Source organism: Apostichopus japonicus, chromosome 11 (assembly GCF_037975245.1).
Source record: "Apostichopus japonicus isolate 1M-3 chromosome 11, ASM3797524v1, whole genome shotgun sequence".
Classification (NCBI taxonomy): domain Eukaryota; kingdom Metazoa; phylum Echinodermata; class Holothuroidea; order Aspidochirotida; family Stichopodidae; genus Apostichopus; species Apostichopus japonicus.
Genome location: NC_092571.1, coordinates 18,300,127 through 18,319,229, shown reverse-complemented (window position 1 = coordinate 18,319,229; position 19,103 = coordinate 18,300,127). Strand labels below are relative to the sequence as shown.

The following is a 19,103-nucleotide window of genomic DNA, read 5'->3' as shown; positions in this document are numbered from 1 at the left end:
ACACTCGAAGTTAGTTTAGGCACTACACTGTTGCGCACATCTATATTTGGAAACCTAAATTCAGTGTATTTAGAGACAGTCCTATATGGTTGTTTGAGAAGATTTTTATCCAAATGTGACACTTTAAAGTTGAAACCTCATTTCAATATCAGTTTTGTCATCGGGCCTCCGTCTTGGCACTCCTTCGTTTTATTTATTGCCTATATTATGAAAATTCAAATACACTTTTCTTTATCACATATTTTCACATTTTCTCCGGCGCCCCTAAATAGACCCCGTGCATCGTGGCTGTACCGCCCTTTTTGATCCCTCTTCTTAAAACCTAGTTGCCATGCATGCTTCTCAGGGACTCTAACATAATTACTGTTTTGAAACTTTTCCAGAAATCTCACAGTTCATCGTCCTTTAACAAATGCAGAGAAGTTCATTGAAGAGAGTTACATTCAAAATAATTTTCAGCTAGGAGAGCGTCATTAAATACCGAGAAAGTCGACGTGAAGTGCCAAAGCCCGTCGAGCAAATAGAGTTTCTCATTTACGGTCATATTAAATCAGCTGAAAAGTCTTCTTTATTCATATCGCAAGTACAGAAGTGCTTAAAAATGAATTGTTAGTGTGTTATAACCATAGAAACAGATATGTATTTGTCCAACTTTATATATGGTTGGCAACAAAGTTAAAAAAAACTTAAGGATGGATGTTTAAATTCTCGAGAAAATCCCGGTTGCACTACTTGACATATAAGCCCATGTCTCCAACACTTGCATAGCACAATGCAGTGTATTCCATTATTTCTTAACCCGCTTTCAATATGGATCGAGATAATTGCACCCAAGTCGGACGAGCGTAAATATTTCGAAAACGTCTAACTTATAAACGAACCCAAATACCTCACAAGTAAGATATCTTAGAAGGAGGTGGCACAGTAGAATTAATAATCCACTGAATCGAATGAAAGACGAGACGAACCTATAATGCTCCCCCTCAGATTTCAGTACCTATACAAAGGCACTATGATTTCTACGTAAGGGTGAAATGAAAAAAAAAAACACTTTTAGTTTGCAATCACCCTCTCGCACACCTCCTGCCTAGAGAGCTCCCTCCTCCTCAACCACAACTTTTTTACTAGGAGCTCCCCCCCCCCCACCACCAGCACCATTTTTTATACTGGGGATGTATGTCGCTTAGGGAGGGATCTAAGGGGAGGTGTGGCCTTTCTCGTTTAAGACATTTTGAGAGAAAAAAATTGGAGGTGTTTCGATGCAAAATGTTGCAGGTTAACGTTATACATGTTACATTGTTTAAGCACTGTAGAATAAAAATGTATAATTTTCTGTGGGGTTGGGTGGGCCACTCCCTCCCCAGCGGTACACGCGGTTGCGCCCTGCCTCTGAGCACTGAATCAACTTTGGTTAGCCGATTTGGCTCACCATACAGAGTTCAAAAACCAGATTCGATTGCATAAAGTCAACTAGTGAAATTACATAAGGTCTCTCTCTACATATCAAACTGGTCAGGGGTATAATTTGTCCTGTGGTTTTATTCAAGTTTTTCGGAGCATGACACATAAAAAATATGTAAATAGGTGAACCACAAAAGTTATAATTTCCTCTTTTTTCTTCAAGTAGCCACAACTTCCATAGAAATTAGTTTGTTTTGATAACAACAGTTTGGTGTTGTTTGTCGTTGCGTGTAGCGTGACAATACAAGCTGCCGCAAAGCTGTAAAAGGAACATTACAGGTTATATCTAGTTCAAAGTTCAGTGCCAATTAGGCTTCAGATGAGTCTCTAACATATTTATAAGAAGACGCTGTATTATATTTCAGTAGATAGCGAGGAATTTCATTTCCCCATTCGCTAATGCGGGCCAAATTTAAACCTTTTTCTTTCACTCTCTTTCGGATAATTGTAGGTGGGGGGTGGTTGGGCGGGCGGGTGGGGCGGAGACATGATTGTTACCGGGTACAGATATGGCTCTCGATGTAGTCTTGCTAAGACCATCGTACGAACAGCGTAGTGTACCTTTCTTTTTCACAAAGCTATTTTCGCGTATCTATCTGCTATACTGCCCAGAGAACATCCCCTGCAACGCTTTCGATTGATACTAGCTAGTTTTTTATCGGACAGATCCTGGGCATGTAAAATGCAGTGGGCAAGCACATTAGTGCTTGCAGAAACGGACTCTGGGAAATGTACAGTTTGCATGCGAGAAGAAGAGTATTGCAAACGACTTGGCCAAGCCTACTCTCGATAATGTGATAACGTACAGGCTACCGTGGACCCCATATTGTACTTCATAATATGTTCCGGGATGCCACATTCAATCATTCACACAATCATTTACAAATCTACAGAAAGTCAAGAGATGTAATCAGAACATCTTGGTCCTACTGTTAGATGAAATTGGGTTGGAAATTTAACAAGATTTTTTTTTTCGACTTCAGATTTTTTAATGCCATCTTTTTATGGCTAATATTTTCTTCCGATAAAAACAATGTATTGCGTCTCTTGCATCTAGTGGACGTCGGAAACTCCCCCTCCCCCCCCCCCCCACTCAAACACACCATCCGGTCCCGCGCATCATTTGAAATATAGCATACCCATGTCATGTGGAACAATTTTACATTTCTTCCGCTAAAGCTCTTTGAGCTGTTTTCACAACTAAACAGTTAATTTTATGTAGGCCTATGCAAAATATTTTGACCCACTTCGACCTTCTCCGTGTCCACACATGCATCAGCTCATATCCCGGCGTGCGAATGAAAAGGCCAAACAAAGGACCAACAATCTGAATTTGCAATATATAGGGCTATACAGCTATTCGGAGATTACCCCGTTAACTCGGTGAAGCAATCGGTCCACAGTTACCTCATTTATAATAAGGTACACAATTGGTCAAGCTGAATAGGATTATCGCAGCGTTAACCCTGGTTGTTAAAAGAAAATCTCGTTCTTTGAAACTAATTGTATTAAATATCAGATCGCATTATGGAACCAATAGTAAAACCCTTGACACTTTAAAAGTGCTTTATCACTGTTGTTTATATAGACATGTATAGGCTATAGATAACTGGCAAGAGTGCTACCGTTTGTATGTTAGTACAGAGTGTTATCATAGGCTACACGTATGTGTATATATATATTTTCTTCTAAGTCTAACCACAAACCAGCACGTAATTACTGTTTACATGGATCACGCTTGCACCGCACTTAATGAGTATAGTTATTTTGAACTAAGATCATGTGTAGTATTATGTTCCCCTTTTAGCTCGGGAATCGTGATACACACCTGACGATGATCACACAGTCAGAGTCTTGATGCAAGGGGACTGGGGTTGAGAACGGATCAGTCGGTTCGTTTGGTTTCCCGTGCTCAGGTTCTTTCCAGAGTGACTTTTCTTAAAAAGTATGACTACAGTCCTAATAAAATATTTTTTTTATTCATATAAACTTTGTCATCGAAAGTAAAAAGCACACCGCTTTAGAGTCTAGTAAATCTTCCTCATCAGCCCCCCCCCCCACCCAGTGAAATAAGTTCGTTAACATTGTGTTCCATCGATTACTGTATAACGCAGATCGGTTTTGCAAATGCTCAATCTAAAATATTGATCCTCTTTACATGACCTAATTAAAGCCAAACTGTTAACATCTTACTCTTGAAACTTATGAAACAGAAAAGTGAAAAGGTTTCAAATCCTAGTGGCACTACGACATCACAGATTTACAAAAAGTGAAGCACCCAGACACGACTTTTAAAGTAGTATATCCCCCCCTCCCCTCTCCCCACCCCTATCAACGGAACAAGAGTTTTCTTAACTTATTTGCGCCGTTCTGTTTCACTAAGAATTCTGTCTTACAAAGATATAGGATTTGCTTCCGCAATAAACATAATGAATAAAAATCAATGTTGGCAAAACCTTTCTCAAATCGTATAAACTTAGACTCGTACTAGTTTCATATTACCTCTGGATCAAACACATATATATAGGCAGAGAAAATCATTTATAGAAACGAATGAAGCAAAAGAAGAAGAAGAAAAATACTAGTCTTCCTAAGATTGAAAACTCGAACGGAAGGCAAATGAACGGCATGGCCCCATGAGCTTCAGGTTTCCCTACAGTATCAATGCATCATCTACAAGTTTTGAAATTAAATTCTTTTATGAAAAATAAAACTAAAGTGACGTTACTGTCTTCTGGTTTATAGGAGGACTTGTCAAAAAATGATGGAAGAGGGAGACCAGGTTTTGGTACAAGCTCTATAGGGGTTCTCCAGGGAACGCTTGAAGATGTAACGAAAGAGACGAGAAAGAAAGAGAGGCAGGGAAGAAGGCAGGAAGGTATGGTAGGGGGGGGGGGGGTAACAAAATCTATTACTATGGTATGTATAATTATGAAGATAGATAGATAGATTGAGTAAAGGTCTATAGAAACACTCATCAATTATAAAAGTCACATGAGAGTTGAAGAATTCAACTCATAATCCTCAACATTTCAAACTTAATAAAAATACAAACGAAGTTATATATATATTGTTCACTATAACACTGTAGTAATAATAAAGTATTAAATATTATAGGCCTACATTTTTGTGTATGATATATACCTTGTTGGATTTAATGTTCGATGTGCTTACCTTACCCTAATAGTATCCTTAAAATATTATAATGAAAAAAAGCTAGAAAGAAGAAAATATATTCCAAAGAAATTTCGGAGTATATTTCCTCTTTCTGCGTGGCATGTAATTTGTCTTCTTGGAGATTGTTAGTCTGAAAGTACCGCAACCTTATGAGGGTTCTCTCACCCTCCCAAGGGTGGCGGAACCGGGGGGGGGGGACACAGGGGGCACGTGCCCCACCCCCACTTTTCCTCAGGTTAAAAATGTGCCCTTTTCTACATAAAAATTGAGGTGTCTCAAGTTAGCAAGAGGCCAGGGAACTATAATGAACACTCGGGAAGGGCCGTTTCCGGCCATCTGAGGGTTTGTAAAACCAAAATTTTTCTTGTACGCTCCGCGCCAACCATAGGCGTACGAAGCGGGGGGGGGGGCAGGGGGCAGACTGCCCCCCAATTTCCAGAGGACAAGAAATTCGGGCAAATTTCCTGGAAAATTCGGGCAGCCTAAGAGGAGAAAAAAAAAAAAAATATATATATATATATATTTTTTTTTTAGGCTGCCCGAATTTTTCAGGACTTTTACCCGAATTTCTTGTCATCTGGAAATATATATATAAATATGCAGTAGCTTGCCCGAATCTTTTTTCAAATTTTTGCCCGACAATTCCATGATTTTCTTTATTTAGCATCATGATGCCCGAATATTTCCGTGTAACACCGTAAGCGCAGTTCATCTGGGCTACCACGCTTTTTGCACGATCAATTTTTTTCTAACTAGTCAATTGTTTACCTGGACCAAGGGCGGCGGAACCGGGGGGCACAGGGTGCACGTGCCCCCCACTTTTCCTCAGGTTAAAAATGTGCCTTTTTTCTACATAAAAATTGAGGTGCCTCAAGTTAGCAAGAGGCCAGGGAACCAGAATGAACACTCGGGAAGGGCCGTTTCCGGCCATCTGAGGGGTTTGTAAAACCAAAAATTTTATAGTTCGCTCCGCGCCAACCGATGGTGGCGCTCCGCTCAGATAGTCGTGCATACAACTTTGCAAATCCAGGCTAAGCCCCTGACTTTTAATGAATTTCTGTGGGTCAAACTCAAAGCTATTTCGAATGGAAAAAAAAATTTGTTAAGCCTATTAACAAGAAATAAACTCTAATTCCGAAGATTCCTACATTAGCAACTAGCATGATTTCACCTCATTTTGTCTCAAAAGAAAACTTGTTCCTTGTTTCCCAATTTGCACATTGGATATTGCAGTGCTAGTATGCATATTTTCCTTGGGGGGGGGGGGGGGCGTTGATGGAGTGATGTGTATACGCAATAAAATAATACAATAAGAGTTATAAAGGGTACTAAATATAAGGCTGCATCAGTCCAATCGAATTTCTGCAAAGTGCCCTTTGATGTCGGTGCCCCCCCCCCCCAGATTAAAAGTGCTTCCGCCGCCCTTGCACCCTCCGTGACCACTAACCTCCCCATAACGGTCCCCTGCAACATGCAAAAAATGGCAGTGTACCCCAAATGCAGTTATAACTTTATACCCGACTCACGGGCCTCAATACCTCTCAAGACTGTGTACCGATGAAAGGCATACATCAAAAATAATTACAATATAAAATTTGAATAAATAATTCCATATATTCCATATCAATGATTTTTCTGGTCCCTTCCCCCATTACCACCTGACTCAGGCTGGACTATACCTCCTGGCCAACACCTCGTTGAACTACGTACACACTGGTCGTGTGAGAATGTATCTTCTATTTAGGCTCATACTTAATTGCTGTTCAATCACACTTTTAAGAAGTACGCGAAATGAAAAGTAAAAATCCTATTTTTGTCTATATATTACGTAAAATGAAAGAACCCTTAAACTTACCTCGTCCTTCTTTACATGTGACTGGTATCGGTCGTATGTGTTCGCAACAGCCAAGTCAAAGCACTGGCTATACTACCGCAAATCGTCCTCAACAAAATACACTCGGAGATGTTGGATGCGTGACACGAAATGTCCAACTGAACTTTGTTATACGTGGTCCCTTAATCACCTTTATTATGTAAACTGATTTTCTTTAAAAAAAATATATCGTTAGTTGATCAAAGTCAACTTTACTGAACAAACCTGTCAAGTGCATCTGATCGGGTTGAGATCTAGGCCTATCACGGTTTCCAAATGCCCCAGTCTATTTGTATAGGAGTAATTAACGTTGGCGTATTCTTAATACGGTCTATTGTATTATTAACGCAACGACTCTACACAGCGTGCATGGTGTTTAAGGTCAGACAAATACATACACACACCGTACAAGCCACTGAATATAAGGATTACAAGGCATCATACTTAAAGCACATCACAGGTTTAAATATCTTTCAAAGTTAAGCTTGTTATAACATGCTAAGAAATACTGCAGTTGGGATTATTTGAAAGAAAATAAGATCTGGTTGAATATACTGAAATATCTGGGAAGAACTTCAACGACATATTTTCAAAGGGTAGGATTAACTAGCAAAAGGGGTGTAAAAGTTTGATGACACTGTAAATCGTAATTAATATAGAGATCGGTGTTACTCTTTAAGTGTTTCAATGTCACCGTCAAAAAGATGTAGGAGAAATATAAACAATAATAATATAAAACGATTTCACACCTGTCGTCTCCCCAGTGATTATCCCGAAGGTTAAACTGAGGAACACATATGAATAGACCACACAACGTGGGGTCATTTTTTGAAACATAACTACATGCACTTAGACATGGAATGGAGTGGTTGGTCAATATTTAAGAATGTCTGCATATCATCATATACCGAATGTTATGATTGGCTAATTTTTAAGGAATAACTGGATATGAGCAGAATAATTCTATTTGTAAATATTATAAAAAAAAAAACCTGTACGTGGGCTGACTTATACGATTGGTCAATAAATCCTCATAGACAGGTCATGATTGGTAAGATTTCTATGGTAATGTTATGATTTGTCGCGTAAATTTAAGGAATGTCTACATATATACATAACGAGAATGCTGTCATGATGATGATGATGATGATGATGATGATGATGATGATGATGATGATGATGATGATGATGATGATGATGATGATGATGATGATGATGATGATGATGATGATGATGATGATGATAATGATGATGATGATAATAATGATGACGATAATGATGACGATGATGACGATGATGATGACGATGATGACGACGATAATGTAAAGACTGCTCTCCAGAAAGCGAAGCGGGCCAGACTGCTTGGGGAGGAGGTACTTTGAAAAGTTCTGTGACACGAAAACCAAACACACCCACCCACAGTTAAATTTGAAAGGTGTTTTGTTATAACTGACAGTAATTAATTGTGCTACTTAATGCACGGGAATATCGGTTAGGTCCAGAGGTGTAGTGATTATTTGACCCCCCCACCCCCACCCCACCCCTCACCCATAGGTTAACGCTGCCCTAGCATAAACTACTGGATCACTCTAACTCTGAAGTGTTGACAGAAATAGGCGTATCATAGTAGAGGGAGCTTTTGCACTAATATTAACGTAATATCACTTGTTGACGTTTGCTCTAGCAACTTTTACAGAGCATACAAGAGGTTCTTAAGGTTTTCACATCGCGCGTTGACTGATGTTATGAGTTAAATATCGGCATACAGCGAAGCAATTTTAAACTTTGATATTTGGTAGGGAGGAGGAGGGGAGGGGGGCAAATCCTCGTGTTCTAATGTTCATCAACTTCTTTGCAACGCGACCGATTTACCAGTAGAATGTGGAGAAACGTGATTTTTCTGTGTCATTCTTACGAGTTTCTTTTGTTGCTACTTCTTTATGGCGAATTTATAGGCATCTTTCGTTATAAACTTTGCCAGATAATGTACTAGTTTGAGCTTTGAGAATATACGTTGAATTAAATGTTGGTAATCGACATTCACCCAACCCAGTGTTCATCGATACATTTCTCTAGACTAGCTGGGTATACTTGTGACGCAATTAAGATAAAAGTTTGTTCCATGCTACCTATTGGAACTCAAGTTGAGCGCGTTGATTGAAATATTCTAAAAGCTAACAATTGCGAAATGGTAACTTCCATACTGTTTGGTTTTTTGTATGTATGACACAAACCCTTCTTTTATTCTTCTTCAGATAGTTAGTTATGATATACATTGAAATAGGCAAATCGTGATTGCTGGCCAAGGATAAACGTACTTGTCTGTAAATTAGTCGCGGAACCAGACCAACCGCAATAAACATCTATACTTAGTTCCTAAGTGTAACATACAGTAGTAACAACACAGGAGATCAACAAAGCCAGGATCTTGCAAAGTATTGCCATTGGACATCGATAAGGCCAAGCATAAGCCCAAACTACAGCTTGGGAGTACTGAGGAATGTTACGAAAGTACATTCCGTTTAGTCAGTTTGTACAAACATTTCGCATAATTCCAAACATCTTTTTAAAAACAAACTGATAAAATTATATAAGCTATTACCAACTGTTTTTCAACAATGCTCACATGGTTTCTAATCATAATACTTTTCCGAATTCTTCTTTCTTTCTTTGTTCCCAGGACTTTTGAGGATGAATGATCTTAACAGTCTTATCTCCGATGAGGAATATTTGCCTCTACCGAAACAATTGCAGCCCACTCCTGTCAGCCAATGGACAAATCTCACCCCTAGTGATATTGGGGATCCGGCACTGAAGCTCACACCTGATAAAAGTAGTAGATTTGAACAGTACTGTCAAGGAGACACTGTTCCAAAATCAAAGAAATGTGACAAATTTATAGATGGGCGGGAAGAAGAAAGAGGCATTACCAGAAGGCAAACAACTTTCACTACAGTTCAGAAAGAAGATGATACTAAGACTCATAAAGTGTCTGCCTGGGTTGAAAAACATGGGACTATTACTAGAACAGTTTACAATGCAGAGCTAGGTACCCAGGGTACCAAAGAGGGAGAAACTAAGTCAGGTAATCAAGGTATCCCAAAGTGCAAACGGGAAAAGTGGAGAAAGTCTACAGAACCAGCGGAGGTTTCTGTAAATGCTGAGAAGTTAATGGGACATAAACAGAAAAACTTTGGGAGTAAAGAAACAACAAATTTAAAACCCATCTTACACAAGAAAGGTGACGGTGAATCAAAAAACAAAAGAAGCAGTATTAAAAAACATGTCCGTTTGGCTGATTCTCCAGGTTTAGACAAGCCGATACTGAACTCAACTTCCCTGTTAGCTGCTGAATTGCACAAACTGGAAAAGGATACATTTGATAGTAAGAGAGCAGTTTCAAAAAGTTTAGCAGAATCCAAAGAGGTGAGATCAACTCTGTCCGAGAGAGCTGCAGATGGGGTCAATATACCGAAACATGTCAAGAAATATCCTGGTAAGCTTCAAAATCTTTGACCTTATTCCAATCTACTGCAATGGAAGGGACATGGAGGGTGCAGGGTAAGGAAAGTTTGTCCACTAAATATGACTCACAAATCGTTTCTGTATTAAAAGTTGCGGTTCGCTTCTTAAATTATTATTTCTCTACTTTCTCCCTCCTCCTTTAAGGACTTAAGGCCTCTACATTCTCTCTGATAACTCTTTAAATGTGGTAACATTCTAGTGACAGCTTTGATTAAACCAGGATCAATCAAGATTTGAGAAAAGTACACAAACATTTGTAAATGTCATGATCTTCTATTTGACAGGTTTAATAAGCGTGGAAATTCCAAAAGAGGATGTATTGGATCAAGCAGTGGAGGAGAGACTGATGAGGCTGACAGTTTCACCAGATGAAGAAAGGAAAGATAAGGTAACATAACCATCCTGCCCCCCTCCCTTCCTCCACCCCCATCTCAACCCTTATCTATCAGTGGATATTAAAGAGTGTGTGTGTTTCATTTCACCATCTTATCATCTGAGGTCATTATGACATGAAAGACTGCCATCCTGCTTGTGTCCATTTATTAGTACAGTATTTTGACTTTTTATCTGCCGTTCCTTTCCTACAGTAGGTACAATCATTGACTTGAATTCATTGAAAATATAAACAACAGCTAACAGCTTTAACCATCCTCAGCTTATAGTGACTCAGCTCCTGCAGACCCTGCACTAAAGGACGTAATTCTGTGTTTGATGTTATTTTGGCAGCTTTCAAAATTAACTGGAAACAAATGGGGGATTCTGGGGAGAGAGAATATTGTTTCCATGTGAAAGCTTCTATTAACATGTCTGTTTGTTTCTTTTTTCTACCCTTTTCTACAGGATCAACTTCCTAGTCCAGATGTTTTAGATGCATTTACTCCAGATATGATAGTGGAATATGCAAACTTAGATATCAGCTCTCTGACCCTGCCTCCTCCAAGATTACAACAGATCCCATTGGATGAAACCTTCCATCTTTACCAGAGAATATCAGGCTGGGAAAAATGACATTGCTGGTAAGAACTCAGTGGAAGTTTCATTTGAATGGTTCAATGTTTCCATTCCATCGTGGTTACAAGCACTTTAGCATTATTATATATGTGCAGAATATTTTGATCCAGTCATGCTTAAAGGCATTGAAGACTCGCCCCAAACCACGTGCGGCCATCTGAAAAAGTTAACTTTCCGTTGCTTGCAAGTGACGTTTTGTTCGTATCGCTACAAAATGCAGACAGTAATGAAATGTGATACTTTGTTATCTTTAGTTAAGCTGGACCTGAGATGTCCATCGCTGTATTGTTTGTACACTGTGATGTGGGTATTGACCGTAGCTGTATGTACTGACTGTGCACTAGTGTCTAATTACCCACGGTAGCAAGCTGTGTGTGTATTTTCTGGAATCGATGGTGGTGTTTAACACTTCTGTTACACCCCATTGGAAACTAGGTCAAATTACCGGCATTAGATGTTTCTTTTTGCGCGAGTCTTCACACCCTTTAACTGTTGCCGATATTCACTGTAAAAAGTACCAACTTTTAATGCGTCAGAGAGCCATCTGCTCTTTTCTTTTTGTGTCTGTGTAGAATTGTTTGGTTGTGAATTTCACTACGTATAGGACTACAAGACTTTACCAAAGTTGGAAGGCATTTGTTTCGTCAATTCCACTACAGTGAACATCCTACATATAATGTTACACACTGGACCCATTTACCAGAAGCATTGAGAGCCAGGCTTGGGGGCCACAAAGCAATTATGGAAAAGGGCCTTTACCCTCAAATATTGTATGAAAAGACAAACCATTATTCTTTATCCTGTATTTGGTGGACCCTCTCCATGAATAGTGTCAGAAGGGGGGGGGGGGGCAGGACGAGACTGATTGGACCCTCTAATTGACCCAAAACTATACATTTGAATGAATACACTTATGAAGGCTTTTCTATTTCATTTCAAATGACTCAGAGATTTGGACTTTTTAACAAAAATATAAAACCATTTTTACAACTAAGCAACCTTAATCATATGAAAAAAGAATTCTCAAACTAGGGGATGGTCTCCTCTCTGTAGACCCCTTCCCCGGGCAACAACATCTGGAGGGTGCCGTCGATGATCGAGGTTAAAGGGTGTGAAGACTCGCGCCAAAATAAATGTCTAATGCCGGTAATCTGACCTAGTTTCAAATGAGGTGTAACAGAAGTGTTAGACACCACCATCGATCCCAGAAAATACACACCGCTTGCTATTGTCGGTAATTAGACACTAGTGTACAGTCAGTACATACAGCTGCGGTCAAAACCCACAACACAGTGTAAATAGCAGTAGCGACACAAACAAAACGTCACTTGCAAGCAACAGAAAATTAACTTTTTCAGATGGCCGCATGCGGTTTGGGGCGAGTCTTCAATGCCTTTATAATTGAGGCAGAAGAGTTTGGATACCAGGGCTCAGGATGGTAACACATGACAACTCCCATCGAGGACAACGTGTGTAAAAGTTACAACTCATGTTATTTCAGTAGCACTACACAATATATATACTGCTAAGACCAAACTACTCTATCCCTCCAGCAAATTGGGAAAAGGTCAATCTGGATTTGGGATTGTGAACTAATAAAGAAATTGATAGAAAACAAAAGAACAGAGACTTGACTTTTTCCGGTAATAGTTTATTTATCCTATAAAACTCTCTCTCTCTCCTTCCGAAAAACGTTTTATACATTGCACAAGAGACGCACTAAATCTTAAGAAATATCTTGTCGATAATTATAAAGTGCTCATGGTACGTAAAACTTTCAAAAACTTATAATCCACATTTGTAGTTTTTATTGGATTAATTTTTCGATGAACATCTACAGCTCACATTAAAACACACAACGAGGACCAACGGGGGAAATTCTGGAGGAATTACCTTTATTCCTTTGTTTCTTGGCATCAGCTTCCTAACTATATGCTATGACCATGTGTTCTTTCTGTTATTATGTAGAAGTTATTATCAACTACGGTGTCTATCACATATCATCGAGGTAGTAGTACTTTGAAGATGAATCAACAAGATATTAAATTACCATAACAACTTGCCTCAAATGGCATTTGTTCTGATATTTCCACTTATTGGCAATATTGATATTATTACACTATTTTAATATGATTTTTATATAATTCGTGGTTCAGTGTATTTTCAATCTGTGTTAGCTTCTTTCTGGCTAGATTCTTGAAGTAACGTGAATCCTCAAAGCGACTATAAACACAGAGGACGAGATTTTCACAAAATACCTTTTCAAGGCATTCCCTAGAGATTCAATTGTCAGCACACATTTCTGGAGATTCTGGGGCAATATTTCACTTTTCTTTGTAGATTTCAACTCTGCAGAAATGCAACAGCATTTCAACCAAAATGAAAATAAAGTTTTTAATGGTCGTCCGAGATGATCATGATTTTTGTTCTGAAGACGACTAGTTGATTACATCTAATTCAGATTGCAAGTATAATCATAATTTGATATCACGGTTATCACCCCATAGCTAGTGTCTGTTCACCAAACCTACACATCTCTCCTAAAGTGTATTATACATAGTGGTCATGTTACTTTGCTACATTTTTGCAAATTTGCTTTTGGACAACCAAAGGGGGGGGGGGGGGGGAGGTGGCATCTGTTAATAAACACTCTTTAAAGCAAATGCAAAAACATACAGAGGACAATTTTATCTTCAGTAGATCTCTGGTGACTAGAAGAACTGCCCATATAATGCATGCCTCAAAGGCTGTACAATTATAACCTTGAGATGTAACTCAATATTGTATTAATTGCCATTAATACTTAGTGTTAAGTAGAATGCTCTGTGTCCTTCAGATGTTAGCTTATAATAAGTCAAATATAAAGTGCTACAGATCGTGACTGATGAAATATAGCAAAACTTAATCTCTCTACACGACGTGAGGATTCGTATATCCAGACGTGTGCTTCTGTTACTTTTTGGTTTCGATGATAATCCTAACCTTTGCATTCATGATGGCGTATGTGTGTGTGTGAGTGCGTTTGTGACGCCCAGCTTGTAAACACGATATCTCAAGAAGGGAAGGTCAGAACAATTTCATATTTGGTGTGTAGAAATACCACATTGAGTACAAGAAGCCTATTGTTTTTGGTAGAGGTCATTTGGGGTCACCAGGGGTAAAATTGTGAAAACCTTGTAAACATGATATCTCAAGAAGGGAAGGTCAGACCAATTTCATATTTGATGTGTAGAAGTACCACATTGAGTACAAAACGTCTTGTTTTGGTGGAGGGTATAGGTCATTTGGGGTCACCAGGGGTCAATTGTGAAAACCTTGTAATCATAATATCTCTATACTAGAAGCATGGGCTGACCTCTAATTTAGTGTGTAGAAGTATCACATTGAGTAAAAGAAGCCTACTGTTTTTGGTGGAGGTCAAAGGTCATTTGGGGTCATCATGGGTCAAATCGTGAAACCCTTGTTAACGTGTACACCCTCACTATACATTACATCAGATTCATAAAGAAAACTGCTCATGTTACCTTATCGAAACTACAATGCATTTTTGGTTTATTGTGCACCTCTAGCCTCAAAAGTCATTGCAAAAGGTGCTTGATATTTGTAGTGCTTTGCGAATTACCTGCTCTTAATATTGTCATAAAGAAGTGTACCAATAGTTTAAGAGTTGCTGTTTTAGATGAAGATACATTGCAAGAAGACTTATCTTGTCAAGAAGAATAAAATAAGGATGCTTTGTAACCAGCAGCGTCGCTTCACGATCGTGGTCCTTAGGAAGTTTGAAATATTTTCGTCAAATGGACAATCTAAAGAGTGTCAGGGATGCATTTAATTGAAACACCGACAAGCTTAACACACTCTCACTTCCATATTTTCAGGACTCCATCCCTCGATGAGGTCACAACGGCTTCAGCGTTAGCGACAGACTTGAAGATTGCGATATCTGTCACAATGTCCTGATGTCCAGCTGGAATCTGGTCCATGTAGCGCTGGGACATTTCACCTCCTGGGGTACTGCCTCCTGAACCAGAGGGCACCTTCGTAGAGCTCGGTGTTTCTATGATGACTTCTGTGCCGTCGATGATCCGTTTGCTGTCGAAAAAGTGAACAGAGGTCATGAAATCTCTCTCTCTGAGAAGCAGGGTTACTTTGACAATAAGAAATAAAAACTTACCAACTGACAAACTATACGATTATGAAAGATTCTTATGCACGCCATCAACAATGTGAAGGACAGAAATACTGATGGAAATCAGTCTCACCTCTCCACTGCCCCCATCCAAAATGGACAGCACTGACCACTTAAACTTGCTTTTACAAGTTAGTAGTAATCTGGTGGAAATCAGTCGACCCCCCTCTTCACCTCCTCTTCACCACCCCTACCCAAAAATGGACAATACTGACCACAAACAAGTCTTCCCTCTCCACCGCCCCCATCCAAAATGGTCAACACTGCCACCATCCAAAATGGTCAACACTGACCACTTAAACTTGCTTTTACAAGGTAGTAGAATGTCAATAAGCTAAAAGGTAAAGAGATTTACTATAAGGAGACGGAGAACTGAAAGACATGAGGACCTGTTTGTCATACAATTGTCATAGAATTTTTACACCTACAATGTTAAACGGATTTTCTAGCAGTTTGAAATCATTTGTACTGCAACTAGGTTTATTTTGTTACATACTGTATATAGAGAATTAAAGTTTACAAATTAATTAAAGTGAATATTTAATGGAACATTGCTCTTTTGTTTTCTTTGTTTCAGCCCAGTTTCTTTGTCACATGGTCTTGTTATTATGACTTCACTTTGATAATGTTTTCCTTTCCAATTCTTCTACTATGAAGGAAGGAAGACTGTAACAAGTAGATAAAAGGCAAATTTGTTATTAAAATGCTATATCTGCATTCTTGCAAAACTGACACTATTTCACGACCACAGCAACAACAGATAAATATTTCATAAATCCCATCAAACACAGTTATAGATTCATGAACCGTCTACAGTTAATAGCGACTGGTCTATATGACTTTTCGTCTAATATATTAAAAACTATTGGAAATTGTAGGGTTTTTCTTCCTCAGTATTCTACAGGAGATTCTATAGTCATATATGGTCATAATATAGCTCACTATCCAGGTAGGATCCCAGGTGGGGGAGGGGAGGGTGGTGAGGGAGGGCCTGCTGCCCCCTATTCTGTTTGTAATTTTGCTGGCTCTAAAAGTACACAGTGGGGCAGATTTTTAGCATGCCTCTCCCAAGTTCATTTCCTACTATTTACTGATGTTTTCTTATACAACGCTATTTCAGTAGTTACTTCATTACCTAATATTATTTGCATCCTGGTCTCCCCCCCCCCTCCCCTTCAAAACATCCTCAATCTGTCACTGCTATAACAACAGGATTTGAAATTTCGATGGAACTAACATGAAGCAATTGGACCGGGGGAGGTCATGCAGTTCATCAAAAAAGTTGGAATAAGGAAAAATTTCACCCTTCTATTGACTGGCAAATTTCAACTTAACACAGTGGAAGAAATGCCGTACATGTACTGAGCCTGTGGTTGTGCTGGGCTATCGTTGACCGACCCCATAATGACCCCACTCAATTCAGGGACACCCAGATTCCAGTATCTAATCCTCTGGTCAGAGCCGGTGGTCAGAAGACACGGGTGTAGATCTTTCGAAGGAACAGTTGCAATAGCGTAGACAGAATGAGAAGATGCCTGACGGATGGAAATTATAGAAAAGGAATTATCAGAGATCTATGTCGAAGAATGCATATGTGATTGGGTACAGCATTGGTTTGCACACCTGTTATGTTTAACTTATATAGTTTGCTTATTCATTAATAATAGCGTAGACAGAATGAGAAGATGTCTGACGGATGGAAATTATACAAAAAGAATAATTAAGAGATCAATGTCGGAGAATGCATATGTGATTGGGTACAGTGTTGTTGTGCACACATGTTATGTTAAACTTACATACTTTGCTTATTCATTAATAATAACATTAATCATCCTTGAACCTGTACTTAAATTTAAAGAAGATGGCATGGGTACTGGGACTTAGGAGGAGGGGAAGGGGGCCTGGACAGGGAGAGGTGGTAGCTAGGGTCACCTCCCGACCCAACCATGAGTCTGAAACTTACACATTTGTTGGCAGATATAAGCTGAACTTAACCACCAGTACTACACAACAATGTTTGGTTTAAAAAGAACAAGAAATAATATCCATTTATACAAACCTGTGTTTCTGAAAGAGCTGGGGCGGCACTAGCCCATAGTGTGAGCTGTCGTGCCCCAGTCTCCATATCCCACATGGACACTTCATTGTTACCCTGGACTGCTGATATTATCCATGAGGGCTTAGCAGGGTGCTGGATCATCCGTCGAACTCTGCTCCCTTGATTAAAAACAAACGCACGAAGAGATCGAACATTATTATCCTATTTACGGGTTACCATATTTTACCTGAAGGAGGACAACCGCCAAAATAGAACTCAACAATATTATATAGATATTAGCATATTTTAAGATTTTTAGACATATTTGGACATAAAACCAATAAACATTGATATAATCATCACATTATCAACAGATATATATGTCTATATATGTGTGTGTATATATATGTGTATATATATATGTGTGTATACATATGTGTGTATATATATATATATATATATATATACTGTATCTTGAGCAAGGCAAGTCTCCAAAACAGAACTAGTATTTTTTGATACAGATTACAAACGCCTACAGTGGAATTACGACCTTCCTTAGCGGTTTCGAACCTCTGGACATACAATCAGCGTCCATAGCCTAGTAGTTAGGGTGTCCACATATAAAGCACGAGGCACAGGTTCGAACCCCGGTGGAGGCTGGAAGTTTTTTCACTGTTCCATATTTTCCAACTCACTAACATCTCAAATGTATATATATATATATATATATACATATATATATATATATATATATCATCTGTTTACACAAGCGTTTCCATTTTTCATATCATTGTTCACATGATACTTCAGTATTTCTTATGATGAACTTAATGTTAACATTAAAAAGATTGACCATTTCTTCCAACAAAGAAGTTGAAATTACACATGAAAGCCATTACAATTGGGTGCTATTATGTTCTTCAAATATTTCTGCCACAAGGGACTCATAACTACACAATGATACTTATTTCAAAATTTATGTTTTCATGTACAAAATAAACTGTAGCAAAGTCTTTTTCTAACTTTTCTTTTTTATCATCAAGAAATTAGAGCTGACATTTGTGTAAAAAAGTAACATTTTTAACAACCCGCTTCAGCCCTGCCTCCCAATCCTCCCAGACATGTTTCCCTGGTGAATGAACTCCCATAATCCTCCCCACTCCCCCCCCCGCCCTCCCCACTCCCCCCACCCTCCCCGCTCCCATCCCTCTCCGGAATAGCATCACCTACCTGCCGGATGATGGTGTGTTGTTATTGGTAATTGGAACCTGAGATCCCAGCCCATGTGGACTCCATTGCTGGTCCCAATGGCCATCCAGGACTGTCCAGGGTCCATGACAAATGCTGTGATCAGGCCTAGCAGGATAACAATGAAATTATTATTATAATAATCATAAAAAAAGTAAGATTCACAATCAAAACTTAAGTAAATGAATAATCATGGAAACCTTGTCATTGTGCTTTCGATAGAGCGGACGAGACTTTCGTTAATATCCTGACGTCAAGGCCTCCATTTTCCTGTTCGAAACAATAAGTTTCTTTTATACTCTCATAAAATTTGATCAGAGTAGAGCAGCATTCAAAAAATGTTCCGGTTTACCATGTTTAGGCTCATTCTTAAGTCTCCAAGCTTCATTTGGTGCTCTTAGGTCCTTCCCAATCAGAAAGCCCTGTGTTGTTGCAAAAGCCACAACTGACTGAGAGCCTATTGATGAAGAAAGGAATGATAAGTCCTCAGAAACATGGATGTCGGTCAGATAGGCAGCAAATAATACCGACACATTGTCTAAAATGTGTAATGTACCACTAACCCCTAACTCAAAATATCT

General features: G+C 39.0%; 3 protein-coding genes across 9 annotated transcripts in view; 1 reads left to right on the top strand and 2 right to left on the bottom strand.

Moving 5' to 3' along the window:
- The window catches only part of LOC139975993 (endothelin-converting enzyme homolog), a 69,260-nt gene extending 62,400 nt beyond the window's left edge, over positions 1–6,860 (bottom strand). For 2 of the 3 annotated variants that reach the window (XM_071984323.1, XM_071984327.1), the window contains exon 1: positions 6,494–6,860. The gene's annotated coding sequence lies outside the window, so the exon portion shown is untranslated. The remainder of the gene's footprint in view (positions 1–6,493) is intronic. The other variant, XM_071984328.1, reaches the window with a different exon arrangement.
- Positions 6,861–8,562: 1,702 nt separating this feature from the next.
- LOC139975896 (uncharacterized) lies at positions 8,563–15,065 on the top strand. Of its 4 annotated transcripts, none has more exons than XM_071984170.1 (5): positions 8,563–8,702; positions 9,192–10,007; positions 10,321–10,424; positions 10,877–11,052; positions 14,926–15,065. In XM_071984170.1, the coding sequence occupies exons 2-4, from the start codon at positions 9,203–9,205 to the stop codon at positions 11,042–11,044; spliced, it is 1,077 nt and encodes a 358-aa protein (XP_071840271.1). In that variant the 5' UTR covers positions 8,563–8,702; positions 9,192–9,202; the 3' UTR covers positions 11,045–11,052; positions 14,926–15,065. The 4 variants fall into 4 exon arrangements, with proteins under 4 accessions (XP_071840271.1, XP_071840272.1, XP_071840274.1 ...); XM_071984171.1 differs by having other exon boundaries at positions 8,591–8,728; XM_071984173.1 differs by lacking the exon at positions 8,563–8,702 and adding an exon at positions 8,709–8,732.
- Positions 12,678–19,103, bottom strand: part of LOC139975895 (phosphoinositide 3-kinase regulatory subunit 4-like) — a 32,628-nt gene continuing 26,202 nt past the window's right edge. For both annotated transcript variants that reach the window (XM_071984169.1, XM_071984168.1), the window contains 5 exons: positions 18,875–18,979; positions 18,505–18,630; positions 17,296–17,453; positions 16,593–16,771; positions 12,678–15,139 (listed from right to left, as the gene is read on the bottom strand). In XM_071984169.1, the coding sequence (XP_071840270.1) occupies positions 14,908–15,139; positions 16,593–16,771; positions 17,296–17,453; positions 18,505–18,630; positions 18,875–18,979 (800 nt within the window). In that variant the 3' untranslated portion in view covers positions 12,678–14,907. The remainder of the gene's footprint in view (positions 15,140–16,592; positions 16,772–17,295; positions 17,454–18,504; positions 18,631–18,874; positions 18,980–19,103) is intronic.